At 47.7% G+C, this 17728-nt stretch overlaps 1 protein-coding gene across 1 annotated transcript in view; it reads left to right on the top strand.

Moving 5' to 3' along the window:
- The window catches only part of FER1L6 (fer-1 like family member 6), a gene marked incomplete at both ends in the record, with an annotated part of 146181 nt that overhangs the window by 91225 nt on the left and 37228 nt on the right, over window positions 1–17728 (top strand). The window contains 6 exons of the mRNA XM_082674389.1: window positions 4799–4933; window positions 7397–7546; window positions 14757–14867; window positions 15131–15292; window positions 16416–16596; window positions 17005–17222. Of these exons, the coding sequence (XP_082530515.1) occupies window positions 4799–4933; window positions 7397–7546; window positions 14757–14867; window positions 15131–15292; window positions 16416–16596; window positions 17005–17222 (957 nt within the window). The remainder of the gene's footprint in view (window positions 1–4798; window positions 4934–7396; window positions 7547–14756; window positions 14868–15130; window positions 15293–16415; window positions 16597–17004; window positions 17223–17728) is intronic.

Raw genomic sequence — 17728 nt, 5'->3', positions numbered from 1 at the left:
CGAAAGGCCCTGGGGCCTGTGGGGAGTGGGGCTTAGGCTGAAGGAACAGAAGGGGCCCAGCCGTGCCCCCCACCCTGGCCTCAGAGGACAGGGGACCTCACCTGGGGACCCAGCAGGCTTCCTGGGCTCGAGTGGGCGGGGCAAACGCCCTCCTCTCCTTTCCTGCTCCTCCTGTCTGGGGTCTGGGAGGGCCCCTCCCGACTGCCTGTCCTGATCTCCCCGGCCTCCCTCCTATGCCCCCAGGACCAGTACGGCCAGTGGGGAAGGGGGAACCTTGGAGGGCAGGGGACCGGCCTGGGAGCTCAGCAGGCTCCCTGGGCCCGAGTGGGCGGGGCCATTGCCCTCCGCTCTTTCCCGCTGCCCCCCAGGGCCCCTCTCCAGCCTGTGTCTCCTGATCGCCCCCCCCCCATGCTCCCAAGGACCCACGCGGCCTGGTGGGGCCTTGGAGCAGGGGGAACCAGCTTGGGAGCTCAGCAGGCTCCCCAGGCCCTCCGCTCCTCTCCCTCTCCTCCCGGAGACTCCCTCTCACCTGCCTCTCCTGATCTCCCCGGCCTCAGGGGCGCCGATCTTGTCTGGCCTCCACTTCTTCTCCCCCCTCGGTCCCCCTCTGTCCTACCGGTTCACTCTGGGGTCCCTCCTGTCTCCTTGGGGGTCAGAGTTTCCCACCAGCGGCCGGCAGGCGCCCTAGTTGTGTGGAGACGCTGACCCCGCGTCTTCCCACGCCGCCATCTTCCGGACTCCGCTCCTGCACAGTGCACGATGCAGTGGAGCTCGGCAGTTCTCTGCAGACGAATCAGCCACACTGTGATAAACCCCATAGTACTGCACCTCCAGGGGCCACAGGGAGAGAGGGGTTAGCTCTGCCTGGGAGGGAAGTCGGGAGAGACATCAGAGGGAAGGTGACTGAGCATGAGAACGAGAAGACTTCAGACTCCTTTCTCCTCCCTGTGATTTAAGAGGTAGTACATAGCGCGGTGGTTAAGAGTATAGACTCTAGAGCCGTAGTGCCTGGGTTCAGGTCTGAGCCCTTCCATTTATCGGCTGTGTGACAGCAAAATCCTCTTTGTCCTCAATTTCTTCATCTGTAAAATAGGGATGGTGATATTGTATATGCCTCCCAGAGGGTGAGACACCCAGTACAGTGCCTTGTTTATAACAGCTCCTGTGTGACTGCGTTATTATTGCCATTGAGGCTTCCCACCAAAAACAAAGGGGATTCTCAAAAGGGGGATCCCTGGGACTTCCCTGGCGCTCCAGTGGTTAAGACCTCGAGCTTCCAGTTCAGGGGGCACAGGTTTGAGCCCTGGTCGCGGAACGAAGATCCTGCATGCCACACAGTGTGGTTAAAAAAAAGGGGGGGGGGCGGGCGGAATCCCTGGAGGCCTCCTCTGCCTGCACAGCTGTGGCGTTCCAAGCCCTCAGAGGTGATCTCAGGACTCTGGGTGGGGTCGGGGCTTTGAGTGAGCTCCCTTGGCTCCTATGTAGTTCTCCTTCTAGTTTGCAACTCCACACAGTATATTCATTTGATTTAGATGCATATCTCAAAGGAACATGACATTTGTTTATCAAATAATCATTTGAAAGGGAAAACAAGTTCTGTTGAACCCTGGACTTTACCTCCATACTTTTGTACCGAGTACATAATTTTTGCTAATGATAGCTGTCATTTATTTAAAAACTCCCTCTGTGACAGGCATGATGCTAAGCATTTTATATGCATTTTTGGTTACGTCTAACTGCAAGCCCAAAGTGGGTATTATTAGTGTCCTCATTCTGCAGACGAGGAAGGTACGGCTTGGAGACCTTTATTTAGAAGATGGTAGAGTCAAGATGGATACCCAGGTTGGTCCAATTCCAAAGTTATTTTGCTTAACCACTCTGCTTCCGTTTTGGTAAGAAAGGGTTCCGGTTTCTCTCTCCTGTTTCAGTGTGTGCTGCCTCGGAGGGACTGATCTGTGTGTGACATGCCCCACTCGTGCATTCTTCAAGGTGGGGAAGGCTGAGCCTGGGGGCCCTGCAGTCATAGCTGAGCTGGTCCACCCTTCACCTGGTAGCACTTCTCTGAATGGACCACGTGTTGCTCAAGGAGAACTATCTCTGAAGGGAGGGTCCTGCAGCCAATCCTTTATAAGTGACTTAATGCTACAAAATCTTTCAGGAGGGGAACCACTGATGACGTGGATCTTGGAAATCTTGTGATGATAGGATAAAGGGAAAGGGAGACAGCTCCCAAAGAGAAATGTTTTGGGGATAGAAAGGGAGAAGGACTATGTGGTAAGAGGGAGACTTAGAAGAGAAGGACAGGGGATCTTAGAGGGTGGGGGGCATGGAAGCTGAGATTTCAAGCAGTCAGACTGACTCTGAGTCCTGAGGACACCAGTGGTCTCTTGTTAGATACGAGTTACCCTGGTGACCAACGCTGGCATGTGGTAGGTATTCAGTAAATGTTTACTTATTTATAAATGAGTGTGACTGGGGTGGAGGGGGGTGGACAAAAAGCACTTACTGAGCACCTACTGTATGCCAGGCACTTAAAAAGCTTTATCTTAGACAGTGGTCATAACAACTTTACAAGGTGGGTACTAACCCCACTGAAATGAGTAAGACTAAGGATCAGAGAGGTTAAATCACCTGCCCAAGTTGGACATAGGCAGTTGGTGACACTAGGGTTCCATTACAGGGGGTCTCTGATTCTAAAGCCACGCTCCATCCATGGTATCTCACTTCTTCTTAAAAGCGTTAAATTTAAGTGTTACCATAATCTCTCCAACAATGTCACCGAACAAGTTTATAAAGCACAACTCCATAAGGAAGCCCCGAGGAAATGAGGTGAGCTGTACTCACCTTGGCAGAGAAGTGGGACAATGTATTTTGTTTGGGTGAACGTTTCAGTACTTCTCGAAGGTAGCCACATCGTCCTTTTAATCATGGAACAGGCCAAAATCCACTCATTTAGTCATGCAAGTAGCTACTGAATACCTGCTAAGCACAGGATGCTGTGTTAGTGCCTAATACTGAGCCTAGCACTTTGAAGGAATAAATATATGATGAATGAAAGAATGAATGCTGGCCTCTGGAATCTTATCAAGTGGCAGTTATAGCCCAAAGTGCCAAGGAAGCCATCAGAATATTTCTGTAGGAAAGATGCTGTGAGAATCATAAATTGCTTTGGTGTCACACTGTTGGGTACAGGTTACAAAAAAGATCACATTTCTATTTTCAAAAGCAACATAAAAACACACAGTTCTTTGTGATGTCAGTCACCGACACAGGGGAACTTTGCATTGCAATGCCTTAACTGCTGTTCATAGGTTGGTTGAAGCCATTCTCTTCCTGTCCAAAAAATCAAGATTTTCTCTGAAACGTTATGTTCAAAACCTCACTGTGTCTGAGGCATAAAATACCCTAAAGGCAAAAAGCAAGGAAGGAAGGAAATTGTGGAACGCATATTTTATGACTCATAAAAAAGAGCAATACAAATATTTTTTCGCAACCACAGTGCAAGTGATTTAATGCCATGACTAGAAATGGCTCTTGATGTAAAGCTCTGAGATGACAGTTTTATTTGGGCTTTGGAATCTAAGCAGTAGTTAGTTCAGGCCAGATCTCTCTCCAGTCCCTCCTGGAGAGAATGGTGAGAGGTAGGAGTGGAGTGCAGAGGTGGTGTGGAAATTTCCTCAGGACCCAGCAGGAGCTGTGCAGTCTGTGTTAACCTGAGAAATCACCCATGTGCCTGCACAGGAGACTGTGACTGTGGCCTCTTTCCAGGACTGGCCTCACACATGAATGCGGCAGTTTCTGCCTAGGTACAGGCACCTATCCCTGCAAGCAACCTTAGCCTTTAGCTCTATGAAACTGGCATGTTTCCAAACATCCAATTAAATAGAGGATGCAAGCTCATTACACTCTACCTTCTGAAGGTACCACCTGAACGGCCTGGCAGGGGGCTCTGAGTCACTCCTAGGTGAGCCACTCATGGTTCTGAACCAGTCATGTGGGTTGTGGTCCTTCTTTGTCCTTTGGTTTCTCCATCTGCATAATGGGTGCAGCCAACTTCCAATGTCACAATTTGCTATGGAAGAAAGAATGATGTCATGCAAAATGGTGAAGGTTATTTTGAAGACCCTGGTCAGGTCAATGCAGTCGAATAAATGTCCACGAAACAGTAGAATTGCATGTGAGGAATATTCAATTGAAAATCCACTTTCGAGTATTTGATGGCGAAATTTTATTTGTTCACAGTGAAGAATCATTAGATCTTCCCCATTCTCAGTTTGCCCTTTCATAAAATGGAGATAATATGAGCATCTACTTGGTGAGGATGGTTGACCTTAGTAGCCTGGGCTTTGGTGCCAGATGACCTGGGTTGAATCCCAGTTCTGCCATGTGCCGGCTCTGGGCAAGTGAGCCTTGGTTTACATTTCTCCCTCCCAGAATTGTTGGGAAGTTTCAGCAAGACAGTGTATGTGAAGTACCGCAGCCTGTACACAGTACGTGCTCAATAAAGGGTAGCTGGTGTTATCATCACAGCACTACTGTGAGGATCGAATTGGAATTATGCTTGCAAGTAGGGTGGTAATCAGGTGGGAGTTCTACTCATGAAGCTTATATAAGCTCCTCCAGGGAAGGGAATCTGCATCCCTAGCATCCGATACTCAGTAGCACATCAGTTTCCGTCGTTGCTTGAATGTTGAATAAGTGAGCAATGGTGATGAGAATGTGTCCTCTTTACCCTTCACGGAGCCCCCTCCAACCCAGTCGAGCGATGTTTTGCTTTTCTTTTGGCCCCAACTTCCAGGTCATTTCCCAGACCCTCTCCCCCACCTGGAACCAGATGCTGCTGTTCAATGACCTGGTGCTGCACGGAGACCCGAAGGAACTGGCAGGATCCCCGCCGTTAGTGGTGGTGGAGCTGTATGACAGTGACGCAGTGGTGAGTGTCCCAGGGCTGCACTAACTGTGCCTTGCTAAAAACTCCCTGTTCAACTAACTTCCTTTATTTAACCAGCCTGTGACTATGCCCAGAGGCAGTCCTCACCTGGGAAACACTGATCTACAGAATCTGGGAAATGGATGATGACCATTTGCTTTACTGAAGGGTTTTTTGCTTAGATTTCCCTTTGGATTGCAATTTAAATAGAATCTGCTTCACAAAAGTTCAGTCCACATATACTTCTTCAGGAATATAATTATTATACCCAGCCCCCAGTTCTATACCTTATTGCTGCTTATAAAAATGTCCATGCCTTTTGAAAATAGCAGGTTTTTACTGATTTCGCCTGGTTGGAAGGAATGGATATATTGTCACTGATTCAGCATTTGTAACTGGGCCTTTTTTTTCTTCTTTGTTTGTTGCTTCCAAGCCCTGAAACAATGCATTCAGCTCTATCTCATTTCTGTTATGATATTAGCCAAACCTCTTTCTCTCCAAAGATGTCCGTGTCCTGAAACAGCAGATTCAAAAGCTTACTGGAGGCTTTTTTTAAAAAATTTAATTAATTAATTAATTAATTTTTGGCTGCGTTGGGTCTTCTTTGCTGCACGTAGGCTTTCTCTAGTTGTGGTGAGCGAGGGCTACTCTTCGTTGCGGTGCGCGTGCTTCTCATTGCGGTGGCTTCTCTTGTTGCGGAGCACGGGCTCTAGGCGCGAGGGCTTTAGTACTTACGGCTCGCGGGCTCTAGAGCGCGGGCTCAGTAGCTGTGGCACACGGGCTTTGTTGCTCCCTGGCACGTGGGATCTTCCCGGACCAGGGCTCGAACCCGTGTCCCCTGCGTTGGCAGGCGGGTTCTTAACCACTGCGCCACCAGGGAAGCCCCACTTTGTTAGTTTTTAAGTGTGACTGAGCTAAACCCATTTCCACCTCAACCAAGCTTCCTTCTACAGCCGGGAATGCAAATGCTTGTTTGTGAATCCAAAGGCAATGAAGTAGTGCAGGTACTAAAACCCAGCCTCAGCCAAAGAAAATGTGGGCACTGCCCTTGGACGTGGAGGTCATTTATCCAAGAGTTTTCACTCAATAAATATGTAATGAGTGCCTGCCCTGTGCCAGGGGATACAGCAGTTCTTGAGATAAATAGCAAAGCAGCCCCACGCTCCAGCCCCATGCTGCTCGTGGGGGGAATGTGGACTGAGGCTCCTGGGAGCAGGGATGAGGAAGAGGCAGGAGGTGACCCCATCAAATAGTTCTTAGAGGGCGTCCCTGGTGGCGCAGTGGTTGGGAGTCCGCCTGCCGATGCAGGGGACACGGGTTCGTGCCCCGGTCCGGGAGGATCCCACATGCTGCAGAGCGGCTGGGCCCGTGAGCCATGGCTGCTGAGCCTGCGCGTCTGGAGCCTGTGCTCCGCAACGGGAGAGGCCACAACAGTGAGAGGCCTGCGTACCGCAAAAAAAAAAAATAGGTCTTAGAGAAACTTACCTCCTACACTTACATACGAAGCTATTCTCATACGCTCTTTTACTACCGAGAACAATAGGGCAGAATTGCTCTATTACCTAAACATGCTGACCTTAGTCACCATTACCATCATCACCATCATCACCACCATCACCACCATCTTCATCACAGTACTATGGGCTGAGCACTTATTGTATACCAGTCATTGTGGAAAGCACATACATCATTACATTAATTGTCATGGCCCTATGAACAAGGCCCTATGCTCTTTTTAAAGCATGAGGTTCAAAAAAGGTTGAGTAGGGCTTCCCTGGTGGCGCAGTGGTTGAGAGTCCGCCTGCCGATGCAGGGGACACGGGTTCGTGCCCCGGTCCGGGAAGATCCCATATGCGGCCGAGCGGCTGGGCCCATGAGCCATGGCCTCTGAGCCTGCGCGTCCGGAGCCTGTGCTCTGCAACGGGAGAGGCCACAACAGTGAGAGGCCTGCGTACCACAAAAAAAAAAAAAAAAAGGTTGAGTAACTGGCCCAAGTCCATAGATCTCCAAAGCAATAGATTTGGGAACTCCAACTCACGTTTGCCTGGACTCCAAACCTGTGTTCCCAGCCACAGGGGTTCCCTGCTCTGGAGATCTTCTGGAATATTTGGTGCCACCTTATTTCTCCTTTTCCCCTTCAAGTCTACCCTGGGTGATTATTTTTACTTTATTCCACTGAACTCAATACACTGAGGAAAGGGATAACCCCTAAGATCGCCTTGAGTCAGGAAGCCCCTAAGATGACCCTCTTAGGGTTTTCCCTGAGAGCCCAGATGGATTCTGCTGCTCCCCAAGGCTGTGGGAAGAGGTGAGAGGGGCTTAGCAGAAGAAGAGAGTGAGATCGTAGCAGGAGGGAGACACTGAGGCTGACAGTTTTGTGAAGATTAATTACAGAATCACACCGACGCAGATCAGAACCAGGTAGGTGACCACCAGGGACAAAACTTCATTTCTTTTCTGCCCTAGGGGAAGCCAGAATATTTGGGTGCCACCGTGGCTGCTCCTGTTGTGAAACTCGCTGACCAGCACTATGAACCCCCCAGGCTGTGTTACCACCCCATCTTTTGCGGGAACCTTTCTGGAGGGGACCTCCTTGCTGTATTTGAACTGCTGCAGGTAAGTGAACCAGAAGTGCTCTCTGCACTGGCCGTCTATCTAGTCTCCCTGGCCAGAGAAGCAGCCTCATGGGAAGGGTATGTCCATCACGTCATGCCTGGTCCCTCCCTGCTGTCCTGTGTCTGGAGACGGCTCCTTCTGGGGATCTGGGAGATGCCATTTAGGGACTCAGGTGACGGGTTATTCCCAGAGCCTCCATGCTACAAGTCAGAGTCCCAGGATGAAAGGTCCATGTGGATTTGGCCAGCAATGCTTGAGCAGCCCTATGCGTCAGACCCTGAGCTCCATACAGACCACAGGAGGATATAAAAGGGGAAGGGAGCAAACGTTTGTGGACACTCCCACGTGCCCTGTGTTGTGTTTGCTGCCTCGCGTACCTCTCATCACACTGAAACCTCCCTCAGTCCTATTGAGGTAGGGATTATGATTCCCATTTTGCAGATAGTAAACTGAAGGATTAATGTAATTGAATGACTTACTTTGTCATGCTGCTAGTCGGTGGTTGAGCTGAGAGCTGAACTTAGACCTTTAAAGCCTTCTGCTCCTTACACCGTATCACAGAGTTTCCCAAAGACATCGAGTTCTTAGTCTGTCCCACTAAGACATCGGGGAATTTATGAACATATGTCTAGGAGGACTTTTTCAGAAAGCAATGGCAGGATACTTAGGGAGGGAGGCTGAGCCTCTCAAGTCTGGCTGTCCAGTCAAGGACCAAATAGGACAGAGTGGTGACCTGGAGAGAAGTGACCAGGTGGGCCTGTATCAGGCCCTGACCATCCTCCCTGACCACCCCACTCACTGAGGGCAGCTGGCACTTAGCCTTTGGGTCAGATCAGTCCCTCTCTAGGAAAGCACATTTTCCAGAAATCCCAATTTAAAAAAATCTCTAGTAGAGAAACTAGAAGACAAACATTCCCAAGACGTAGCAAATGAGTAAGAGGGAAGGTGCTGGAGCTGGATCCCAGGAATACGGATCTCATTCCCACCACTTACTGGTGTGCGACTGTGGGTAAGCTGCTTTCTCTCTCTCTGTTTGACCTGCAAACTGGAGATGATAATTAACCTGCCTAAAGTGCCTGGCGTGGAATCAACACTCAACAAATGCTACCTATTTTATTATTATTAATATTATTATACCATGGAATATTAAAGCAAAATATCTAGTCCTATCTGTTTATTCAGGTGAAGAAATTGAGCTGGATAGAACGGTAATGGCTCGCTGGATATGGTAGGTCGGAGCCTAGAATCCAGTGTACAGATTCCCCCGAGAGCTGAAGAGGCTGAAGGGCATTAGAGGACGGGAACAGCTAGCTACGGGGTTAGACACACTTGTACTCAAATCCAAAGTGCCCAGGTGTGCGGCCTGGGAGCTGCATATGACTACAGAGATGAATTCTGAAGTGCACCCAATCAGCCTTTGACTGTCGTCTGGTTTTTGTTCCACTTGAGGAAGAACTTTTTAAGGCTGGAGTGGCTGCCTTGGAGAAAGAGCAACCTCTCTCAGGGGAACTGAAGCTGGATGAGCTCTTAAAGGGACAGAGTAGCAGGATCACAGGCGTCAGCTCCAGCTCTATGATGCTTGTAGTGTAGGAGGGGAGGAGAGAAGGACTAGTGAACTCTTTGTCTTACAAATCTTAGCTTCTAGGATTCCAGGATGATCAACCAAGTGAGAGTCTAATAGAACCAGCTCTCACCAGAGGGGTGTGTGTTGCACAGAAACATGGACTGTCAGAACTGAAAGGGCTCTTCAAAATCAGCTGCTGCAGTCTTTCCTTAATTGAGAGTCCAGGTGATTTTAGACCGTCAATGAGTCAAAATCTTAGGTTGAAAAATCTTAGGTTGAAACCAGGTAGAGCATTAAATCACAGTGAATTAATGTCGAGGGAGTGTTGCCTTTTTTTCTCAGGTTTATTGAGATATAATTGACATATAACGTTGTGTAAGTTTAAGGTGGGCAACATGATAATTTGATATATGTATATATTGCAAAATGATTACCACAATAAGGTTAATGAACACATCCATCCATCACCTCACATAGTTAACCTTTTGTGTGTGTGTGTGTGTGTGTGTATGTGTGGTGTGAGAACTTTTAAGATCTACTTTCATAGCAACTTTTAAGTGTACAATACAATATTGTACCTGTAGTCACCATGCTATGCATTAGATCCCCAGAATTTATTCATCTTCAAACTGGAAGTTTGTACCCTTTGACCACCTTTACCCACTTTCCTCACCTCCCTACCCCTGGCAGCCACCAATCTACTCTCTGTTTCTGTGTTTGTTTTCTTTTTTTAGATTCCACATATACAGTACTGTCTTTCTCTTTGACTTATCTCACTTAGCGTAATGCCCTCAAGGCCCATCCATATTGTTGTAAAAGGAATTTTGCCTTTTTGGATCCTTCTAAGTACCTTTAGAAGAACGTTTCACACCCATCTGTGTATTACATGTTTCTTAACCTGCAACCTTTCTTCTTCAGAAAGCATCGGCTTCAGCTTCAATGCCTCTAAAGAAACATCAATGTTATCTATAAGAACATTTCTCAAAGTCTGCTTCTTGGAACACTGGCCCCTCCAAACACAGTGAAAAGAAATTTTAAGAAATGCTACACATGACATATTCCAATAACATTATTTTGTTTTCGTTGGTTTTCTTTTTAAAGTTACTTTCCATTGATGGCCAGTGGTACCTGTTTTACTTAGCAACTTGAAGTTTCCTTTCTAAAAATGAAATTATATCTAATGAAAATGTTTACTAGATAATAACACAGGTGGTAAAAGTGGTAGAAGAAAGACTGATTTGGGAAAACCAGCTTGAGTACAATGCTTTCCTTTTACATGTCAGAAAGCCGAGGCTCCCGGTTTACTGGGTGGGATTCAGTCAACTGCTCTTTTCATTGCATGAAGCTTCCTGAAGGGAGTTCCCTAATCCATCAATGAGGGGCTGGACCAGCTGATCCCAACAGGCCCTCTGAGGTCCTGGCTCTCTCCCAGTTCCACGGCCCCACCTCTGATTCTCCCGCCCTCCCTCCACCGTGAGCTGGGCAGACTGGTTCGAGATACGGCTGCTTCCTGACAGTGGGGTGTCAGAGGCAAGCAACCGAAGAGACACAATTCATTAGGGTTTCATTAGGACTTCCTCTCAGTTGATTACGTGTGCAAACATTAATTTGATCATCAGCGCCACTGTCCCAGCGTGTGCATCTCCTGCACTCCGGGAAGGCGGGAGCTGGAAAACACCTTCATTTGTCACCAGTGGCTCTCAGTTTCCGTCTGTGGGTGGTTCACCTTCAGCCCGTCTGTCTCCATTACTGAAAGGCTTCCCTGTCTCAGAAGAAGGGTGCAGCACCTGGGTTCTTCAGTGCCCCAGACTGAATTCCTTACCTCCATTTTCCTCCTCTACCCAGCTAGCTGACCCTGTTTTCCCAGTCCTGGCCCACTGTCCCCCTGTTCTCCTAGACTCTGCCTTGAGAATTCACACTCAGCTGTAATTCTTCACTCTGGGTTTGTATCCATGGGCAAGCCAATCGTTCCAGCCCGGTGACTGTCCCTTGTTCCTGTAGACCCTCGTTCTCATCAGGATCGTTCCACTGGCCTCTTTCCTGGTCTCCTAGCTTCCTCCTCTTCCTTGTTTGCTTCATCCTCCGCATTCCTTCCAGAACGCAAGTCCACCATACCACTCTCCTCTTTAGACAGTCTGTTTCTTATCTCCAGGAGCATTTCCCAAAATCTGTATCTTTGGAACACAAGTCCCTCTAAATACAGTAAAAACAAAGTTTGGGGGCTTCCCTGGTGGCGCAGTGGTTGAGAGTCCGCCTGCCGATGCGGGGGACACGGAGTCGTGCCCCGGTCTGGGAGGATCCCACATGCCGCGGAGCGGCTGGGCCCGTGAGCCCCGGCCACTGGGCCTGCGCGTCCGGAGCCTGTGCTCCGCAACGGGAGAGGCCACAGCAGTGAGAGGCCTGTGTATTGCAAAAAAAAAAAAAAAAAAGTTTGGGAAATTCTTCATATTATGTCCCTCTTGGGACTTTGAAATGCCCGTTACCATAGTAAAGACTCTGAGAAGTCAGCTATAAAGAAACTTTTGAAATTTCTTTCTTTTTTGAAATTCAACATTTCCCAAATGTTTGTGAGTACAAATATTTTCTTTTTGCATGGTAACTCTTAATATTTCATGAAAAGAAAATCTAGCCCATAGGAGAATGTCAGATTTCCATAGCTTAGCATTTAAGCTCTCCCCAAATTAATTTGTCTTCAAACTGCCTTTTCCGGCTCACATTTCAGCACAGTTACTCTGCACGTACTGTGGCCTCTTTACAGCAGACTATTCTGAATTCTCAGACCTCAGCGCACAGATGTGCTTCTCTGCTTTTGGCCACGCTGTCACCCTATTTCGAAATGTCTCCCTGCTCTGCCGACTCCACCCCCTGCACTCTATTTACCTATTTAGGAAACTGATCATCCTCACAGTTCAGGACAAGAGTTGCCTCCTCCAGGCAGCTTCCCCTCCCCCACCTCAGTCAAATGTTTTCTCCTCTTCCATCCTACGTCACTTTGCCTCTTTTTCTATTTAATCCAGGCTTTTATTTTTAGGATTTATTTATTTATTTTTATTTTTGGCTGCATTGGGTCTTAGTTGCAGCATGCAGGATCTTCCTTACGGTGCCTGGGCTTCTCTCTAGTTGTGGCGTGTGGGTTTTCGCTTCTCTAGTTGAGGTGCACGAGCTCAGTAGTTGTGGCGTGCAGGCTTAGTTGCCCCGCGGTATGTGGGATCTTTCTTCCCTGACCAGGGGTCAAACCAACGTCCCCTGCATTGTAAGGCAGATTCTTTGCCACTGGACCGCCAGGGAAGTCCCAAATCTAGGCTTTGATAAAGGCAATTGTTTACAGCTTGTCTCCCTTAATCTGTAAATTTTTTCAAGGCAGAGGCCCCAAGACGAACAAAACATATGGTACTTTTTTTTTTTTTTTTTTTTGCGGTACGTGGGCCTCTCACTGTTGCGGCCTCTCCCGTTGCGGAGCACAGGCTCCGGACGCGCAGGCTCAGCGGCCATGGCTCACGGGCCCAGCCGCTCCGCGGCATGTGGGATCTTCCCGGACCGGGGCACGAACCCGTGTCCCCTGCATCGGCAGGCGGACTCTCAACCACTGCGCCACCAGGGAAGCCCACGTATGGCACTTTTAAAAGCACATCCAGAGGCACCATCCCATCCTGTGCCACCATCACAGCTGTTTTTGTGGCTTTACGTTTGGAGCCACAGGAGCAATTAGCTTTCTCAGGGAGGCGATGTTTTGCAGCCTGGATCGCTCACCTCCTCGCCGCCAGGCAGTGTTCACCTCACCTTTTCCCGGCTCCTTGATCTGGTTTGGTTCCTTCTGCGGCTTCATTATCTTGAGCCTACTTGGCATTCGCAGTGACTGCTGTCTTCTTTTTCTGGGCTTGCTTATAATTAACTGAACCACATCTGCCGATGCCAGCTAGAATATGTCTGTGAAAAAGAAATGGTGATATGTTTGTGCTTTACAGGTTTTGATGGGCAAATAGGCTTTTTCGAGCATACAGAGCTAATGTGTGTCAGCCAATAAACATTTATCAAGACCTCACTGGTTTTGGAGCATTACCTGAGAGTCTGAGAATAATGAAGTAAACAAAGGCTTCCTCTTGGCCAAGTCAGGCAAACTCCCCCAGCGAGGAAAACCTCATGCTCCAAAGCAATGTTTAATAGAACATCTGGCTCCTGAGGGACTTGAAGGGTCAGCTGGCCCAATATCTGAGGTCCAGAGAGGGAAAGGGACTCATGCAGGGTCACACAGCAGAGCCTGGTTTCTGGGCTCAGTCCACTAGTTTCTGCACTAAGCCTCCAGAGAGGACACACTGTGTTCCAAGGACTGAAGATTAGGAGAATGGCCACAGTGGCCGGGACCAAATCAGGGGTGGCTTCTTGAAAGATGTACGTGTTGAGCCAGGTCTTGAAGGTAATGTGGGGTGGCCCACAAATGAGAAAGGCCCTTTCCTTAGGAGACTTTCTAAGTCCTTTGTGTGAGATTTCAATAAAGCATAGCAATTGTCCTCTTGCGGTTTTGTCAACTCCAAATGCACAGGAAATAACACCTTTTCCTGGAGGGCTGCCTTCAAAAGACTTCATTTTCTGTTTTACTGATTATGACTAGTCTCTATGTGATTAAATCAATCTCTTGTAGTGCACAGTGGGAGGATAGTTAAGTCTCAGAGGTTTGGAATCTGATCAGAGACCCTTCTCTATTCTATGGCTGTAATTCCCCTGTCATTTCTTTTTTTTTGACTGAATATATATATACTTTAATGACAGAAAAAAATTAGATTTCAGCCATTTGTAAAATACTTGAATTTATCCTACATACTCAAAACATTCAACCATTACTTTACCACTCATAATTTTTCAGTTATTATTTAATGTCTGTAGGTTTACTTATTTCCTATTTCTATAATATCTGCAAACATTTAGATACCAGAGATATTTTTTAAATGTTTAATCCTATATATTTACTGCTTATATTCTTTAATGAATAAATGATCTGCAAAGGTGTTACTAGAATTGTTTGCTTCCAATAATGTCAGATAACATTCAAAACACTTCAGAGGTTTAAAATCCTACAGAGTATATTTTTCTGACCACTCTGTAAATCACGCAGTACTTCTACAACAACACCATAAATTCAGAAATTAAGGAGACTACTTCTAAATTACCCAGAAGGTAAAGAATAAGTATGAAGGATATTAGAAAATATTATGAATTGAAAACTTGCTTTTCCAAAATTTTAATATGAAGCTTTAAAATTAATTTATTGTTCTTTTTAAACTTTAGATAAGTGTTTATGTAATTAATTTTCAAGAAAGAATGAAAAGAATGAAATACAATGAGGTTATGAGGATCTATCTGTCTTTTTTTCCTCTCCTCTATACTGTGAGCTCGCTGAAAGCTTATGAAACTATTAATTTGTGACACGTTGTGAGTGCTCACTAAATGTTGATTACCCTTGGGAACGAATGCATTTGTAAATTAAGAAATTATTCACTGTGACAAAATGCATCATCTTGATTTACATTTTAAGCTGGAAACATTCCTTTGGTTAAAACAGTGACAGTCTTTCCAATGAGGTCATTGTGTGGCAGCGTTCATTTTCCTTACCTCTCCCAATGTCTAACCAGCGCTTGATCTGTGTGGTAGGTCCCTGCGTCTGGGCTGCAAGGGCTCCCTCCCCTCGACCCACCCGATGTCACCCAGATCTACCCTGTTCCTGCCAGCATCCGGCCAGTGCTGAGTAAATACCAAGTGGAGGTATGGGGCCCGGAAGGACTGGGTTGTTCTTTGGGACTAAAGGGCACTGGTGCTTTGCAATCATGCCTGCACTGTGTCAGGGGACTTGAGGGGTGGGAAGGAGACGTGGCTGATCGGACGGAGCCACAGGGAGCTGCCCCATCCTTTCCTGGAAGAACATCCTGTGGTTCTCAGGCTGGCACAGCTGACGTTCCCACACCTGAGCCACACCTGCTGGCGCCTCCCTGGGCCTTTGTGTGGCAGCCCTGCCATCCTCTCTTCAGGTTCTCTTCTGGGGAGTCCGGGAAATGAAGAAGGTGCAGCTCCTCTCGGTGGATCGTCCCCAGGTCCTCATCGAGTGTGGCGGGCATGGAGTCAAGTCCTGTGTGATCCAGAGCTACCAGAACAACCCAAACTTCAGCGTCCAGGCAGATGCTTTCGAAGTGGTGCGGGTCTCTCCCCTCCCCTGCCCCACCCGCTCATTCCCTTCATCTCCATAGATGCGACCCACTCCTTCCTGAACCTGACTTGGGGAGATGTTTCAGAGTTTCAGGTGCCCCACTACTCACAAGAAAGAACAGTTTAATTCAGTAAAAAGCCAGAATTGCAGAATGGGATAAAACAGACTTTTGTTGTTGTTTTGTTTTTAAAGGTTCTGGGTGTAGATCGTATAGTAAATCAAAGAAGGTGACAGTGGTTCCCAAAGTGTGGCCCCCAGTTTATCAGCATCACCTGGGAACTTATTATAAATGCAGAGTCTCAGGCCCTGCCCCAGAACTACTGAACCAGAGACTGTTGGGACTGGGGGATAGGGCCCAGACACCTCTGGTTTGACAAGCCCTGCAGGTGACTCTGATACACACTGGAGTTTGGGAACCACTGGCCTGGAAGACACTGTCACGGAACTTACTACAATGGTTAGAGTTTTAAAAAATTATTTGTACATAGCGTGTCAAAAGCAATGTTTGACACCTGTGCTTTTGTTTATTTCTGTGCTCTGATTTGGAACCAACTGTGAAGTCAAAGTTTGCTTTGTCTAACCCAGTCAGTTCCAATGGACACAGATTCTGAATCAAGAAGGACTAGAATTAAAGAATGTGTACTGTGTTTGCAAACCTTCCAAATCAGGCATTGTTGAGCCTCGGGGTCCACCAGGGTAAAGAAATGGATGGGGCGCTGGCCCCTCACGCTCAGCTCCATCTTAAATGGCTCATTTCTCATCTGCTTTATATCTTGGGTCTGGATTAATGTTCATCTGAGATGAAAGTTCGGATAAATACAGTAATGACAAAGTAAGAGGATTGAAGACGACTGCCATAGAGAATTTGGGAGTGTGTGATTTTTGCAATTTACACCTGGGGTGAATTGTTAGTACCATCCCTCATATGTTGGGTAATGACTCCCTGGCTTGAGAAGGCATTGCTCCAGACTCTGGCAAGCTGCAGGGGTGACCTGTAGGGAAAGGACAGGCAGGGACAGAGGAAGGATGGGTACCTGGCTCGCTTTGGTCCTACACCCAGACAGGTCAGCCCAGGCAGTGCCCCACTTCACCCCAGCCTCTCCCTGCAGGAGCTGCCTGAGAATGAGCTTCTGCACCCACCCCTGAGCATCTGCGTGGTGGACTGGAGAGCCTTTGGGAGGAGCACCCTCGTGGGCACCTACACCATCAACTGCTTGAAACAGTTTTTGTGTAAATCCAGGGAGCCCCTTGCCCTCACCTCACAGGTGGATGGAGCCCAAGTTGTGCAAGGTAGGAAGCTCCTTCTAGATTCTAGCGCTGTGGGCTACAAAACCGTGGTGCCTGCAGGATCTTTCTGAAGAATTTCCTGCGGTCCCCCCTACTTCTTTTATTTTTTATTTTTGGCTGCGTTGGGTCTTTGTTGCTGTGCGGGGCTGTTCTCTAGTTGCGGCGAGTGGGGGCTACTCTTCATTGTGGTGTGCGGGCTTCTCATTGCGGTGGCTTCTCTTGTTGCGGAGCACGGGCTCTAGGTGCGTGGGCTTTAGGAGTTGTGGCGCACCGTCTTAGTTGCTCCATGGCATGTGGGATCTTCCTGGACCAGAGCTCGAACCCATGTCCCCTGCATTGGCAGGCAGATTCTTAACCACTGTGCCACCAGGGAAGTCCTGACCCAATGTACTTTCATTTTGGCTATTTCAGATTCATTAATTTCCACTGAGCCTTCTGAGACCCCCAGCTCTGCTCAGCAGCTCCCAACAGATCAAATCTTTGTGGATATTGGGCCGCCTCCCACAGTGGTACCTGACTTGGCCCAGGTTCAGGCAGCCAGCCTGGTTGATACCCCTGACGCATCCCCTATGCTGGAGACGGAACACAAACCTGCAGCCCAGGAGCCACCAAAAGACAGAAAAGCGAAGGTCGGAATGTCATCCCTCTTCATATTCACAAGGCACATTAGAGTTTGCTCAGAGGTTTTAGATACTAACCCTCCCACCTACTAGCTGTGTGACCATGGCAAGCAACCTCACATTTCTGAGCATTAGTTTCTTCATCTGTGAAACGGGGACACCAATACCCACTTCACAGCATTGTCATAGAATCAGATAAGTCAGTGTATGTGAAATTAAAGTGCTAGTCAAATGTGACAGCAGCATTTAATTGAACAGAAACTCTTAATTCATTAGCTTGGAAAAACAATGGTTTCCTCATCAAGGCTTATTCCACAAATATTTTGAACCTACTTTGTACAACGTCACGTGGGACCAAAAAGATGCGTCTTCTGGTCTAAATAAAAGTGAGACTTATGCTCAGTTAGCTGAGATTCTGGGAGGGGAGAGGGATAAGTACACAAGACCATAAAATGGGGACATGAGTAATCTTTTAAGTCATAGTTTTAAGGGCAAAATCCTGGTGTATCTAGCAA

The sequence above is a fragment of the Grampus griseus genome (assembly GCF_964374135.1).
Source record: "Grampus griseus genome assembly, chromosome: 17".
In the NCBI taxonomy this organism is placed as follows: domain Eukaryota; kingdom Metazoa; phylum Chordata; class Mammalia; order Artiodactyla; family Delphinidae; genus Grampus; species Grampus griseus.
This window is presented reverse-complemented; position numbering and strand designations above follow the sequence as displayed.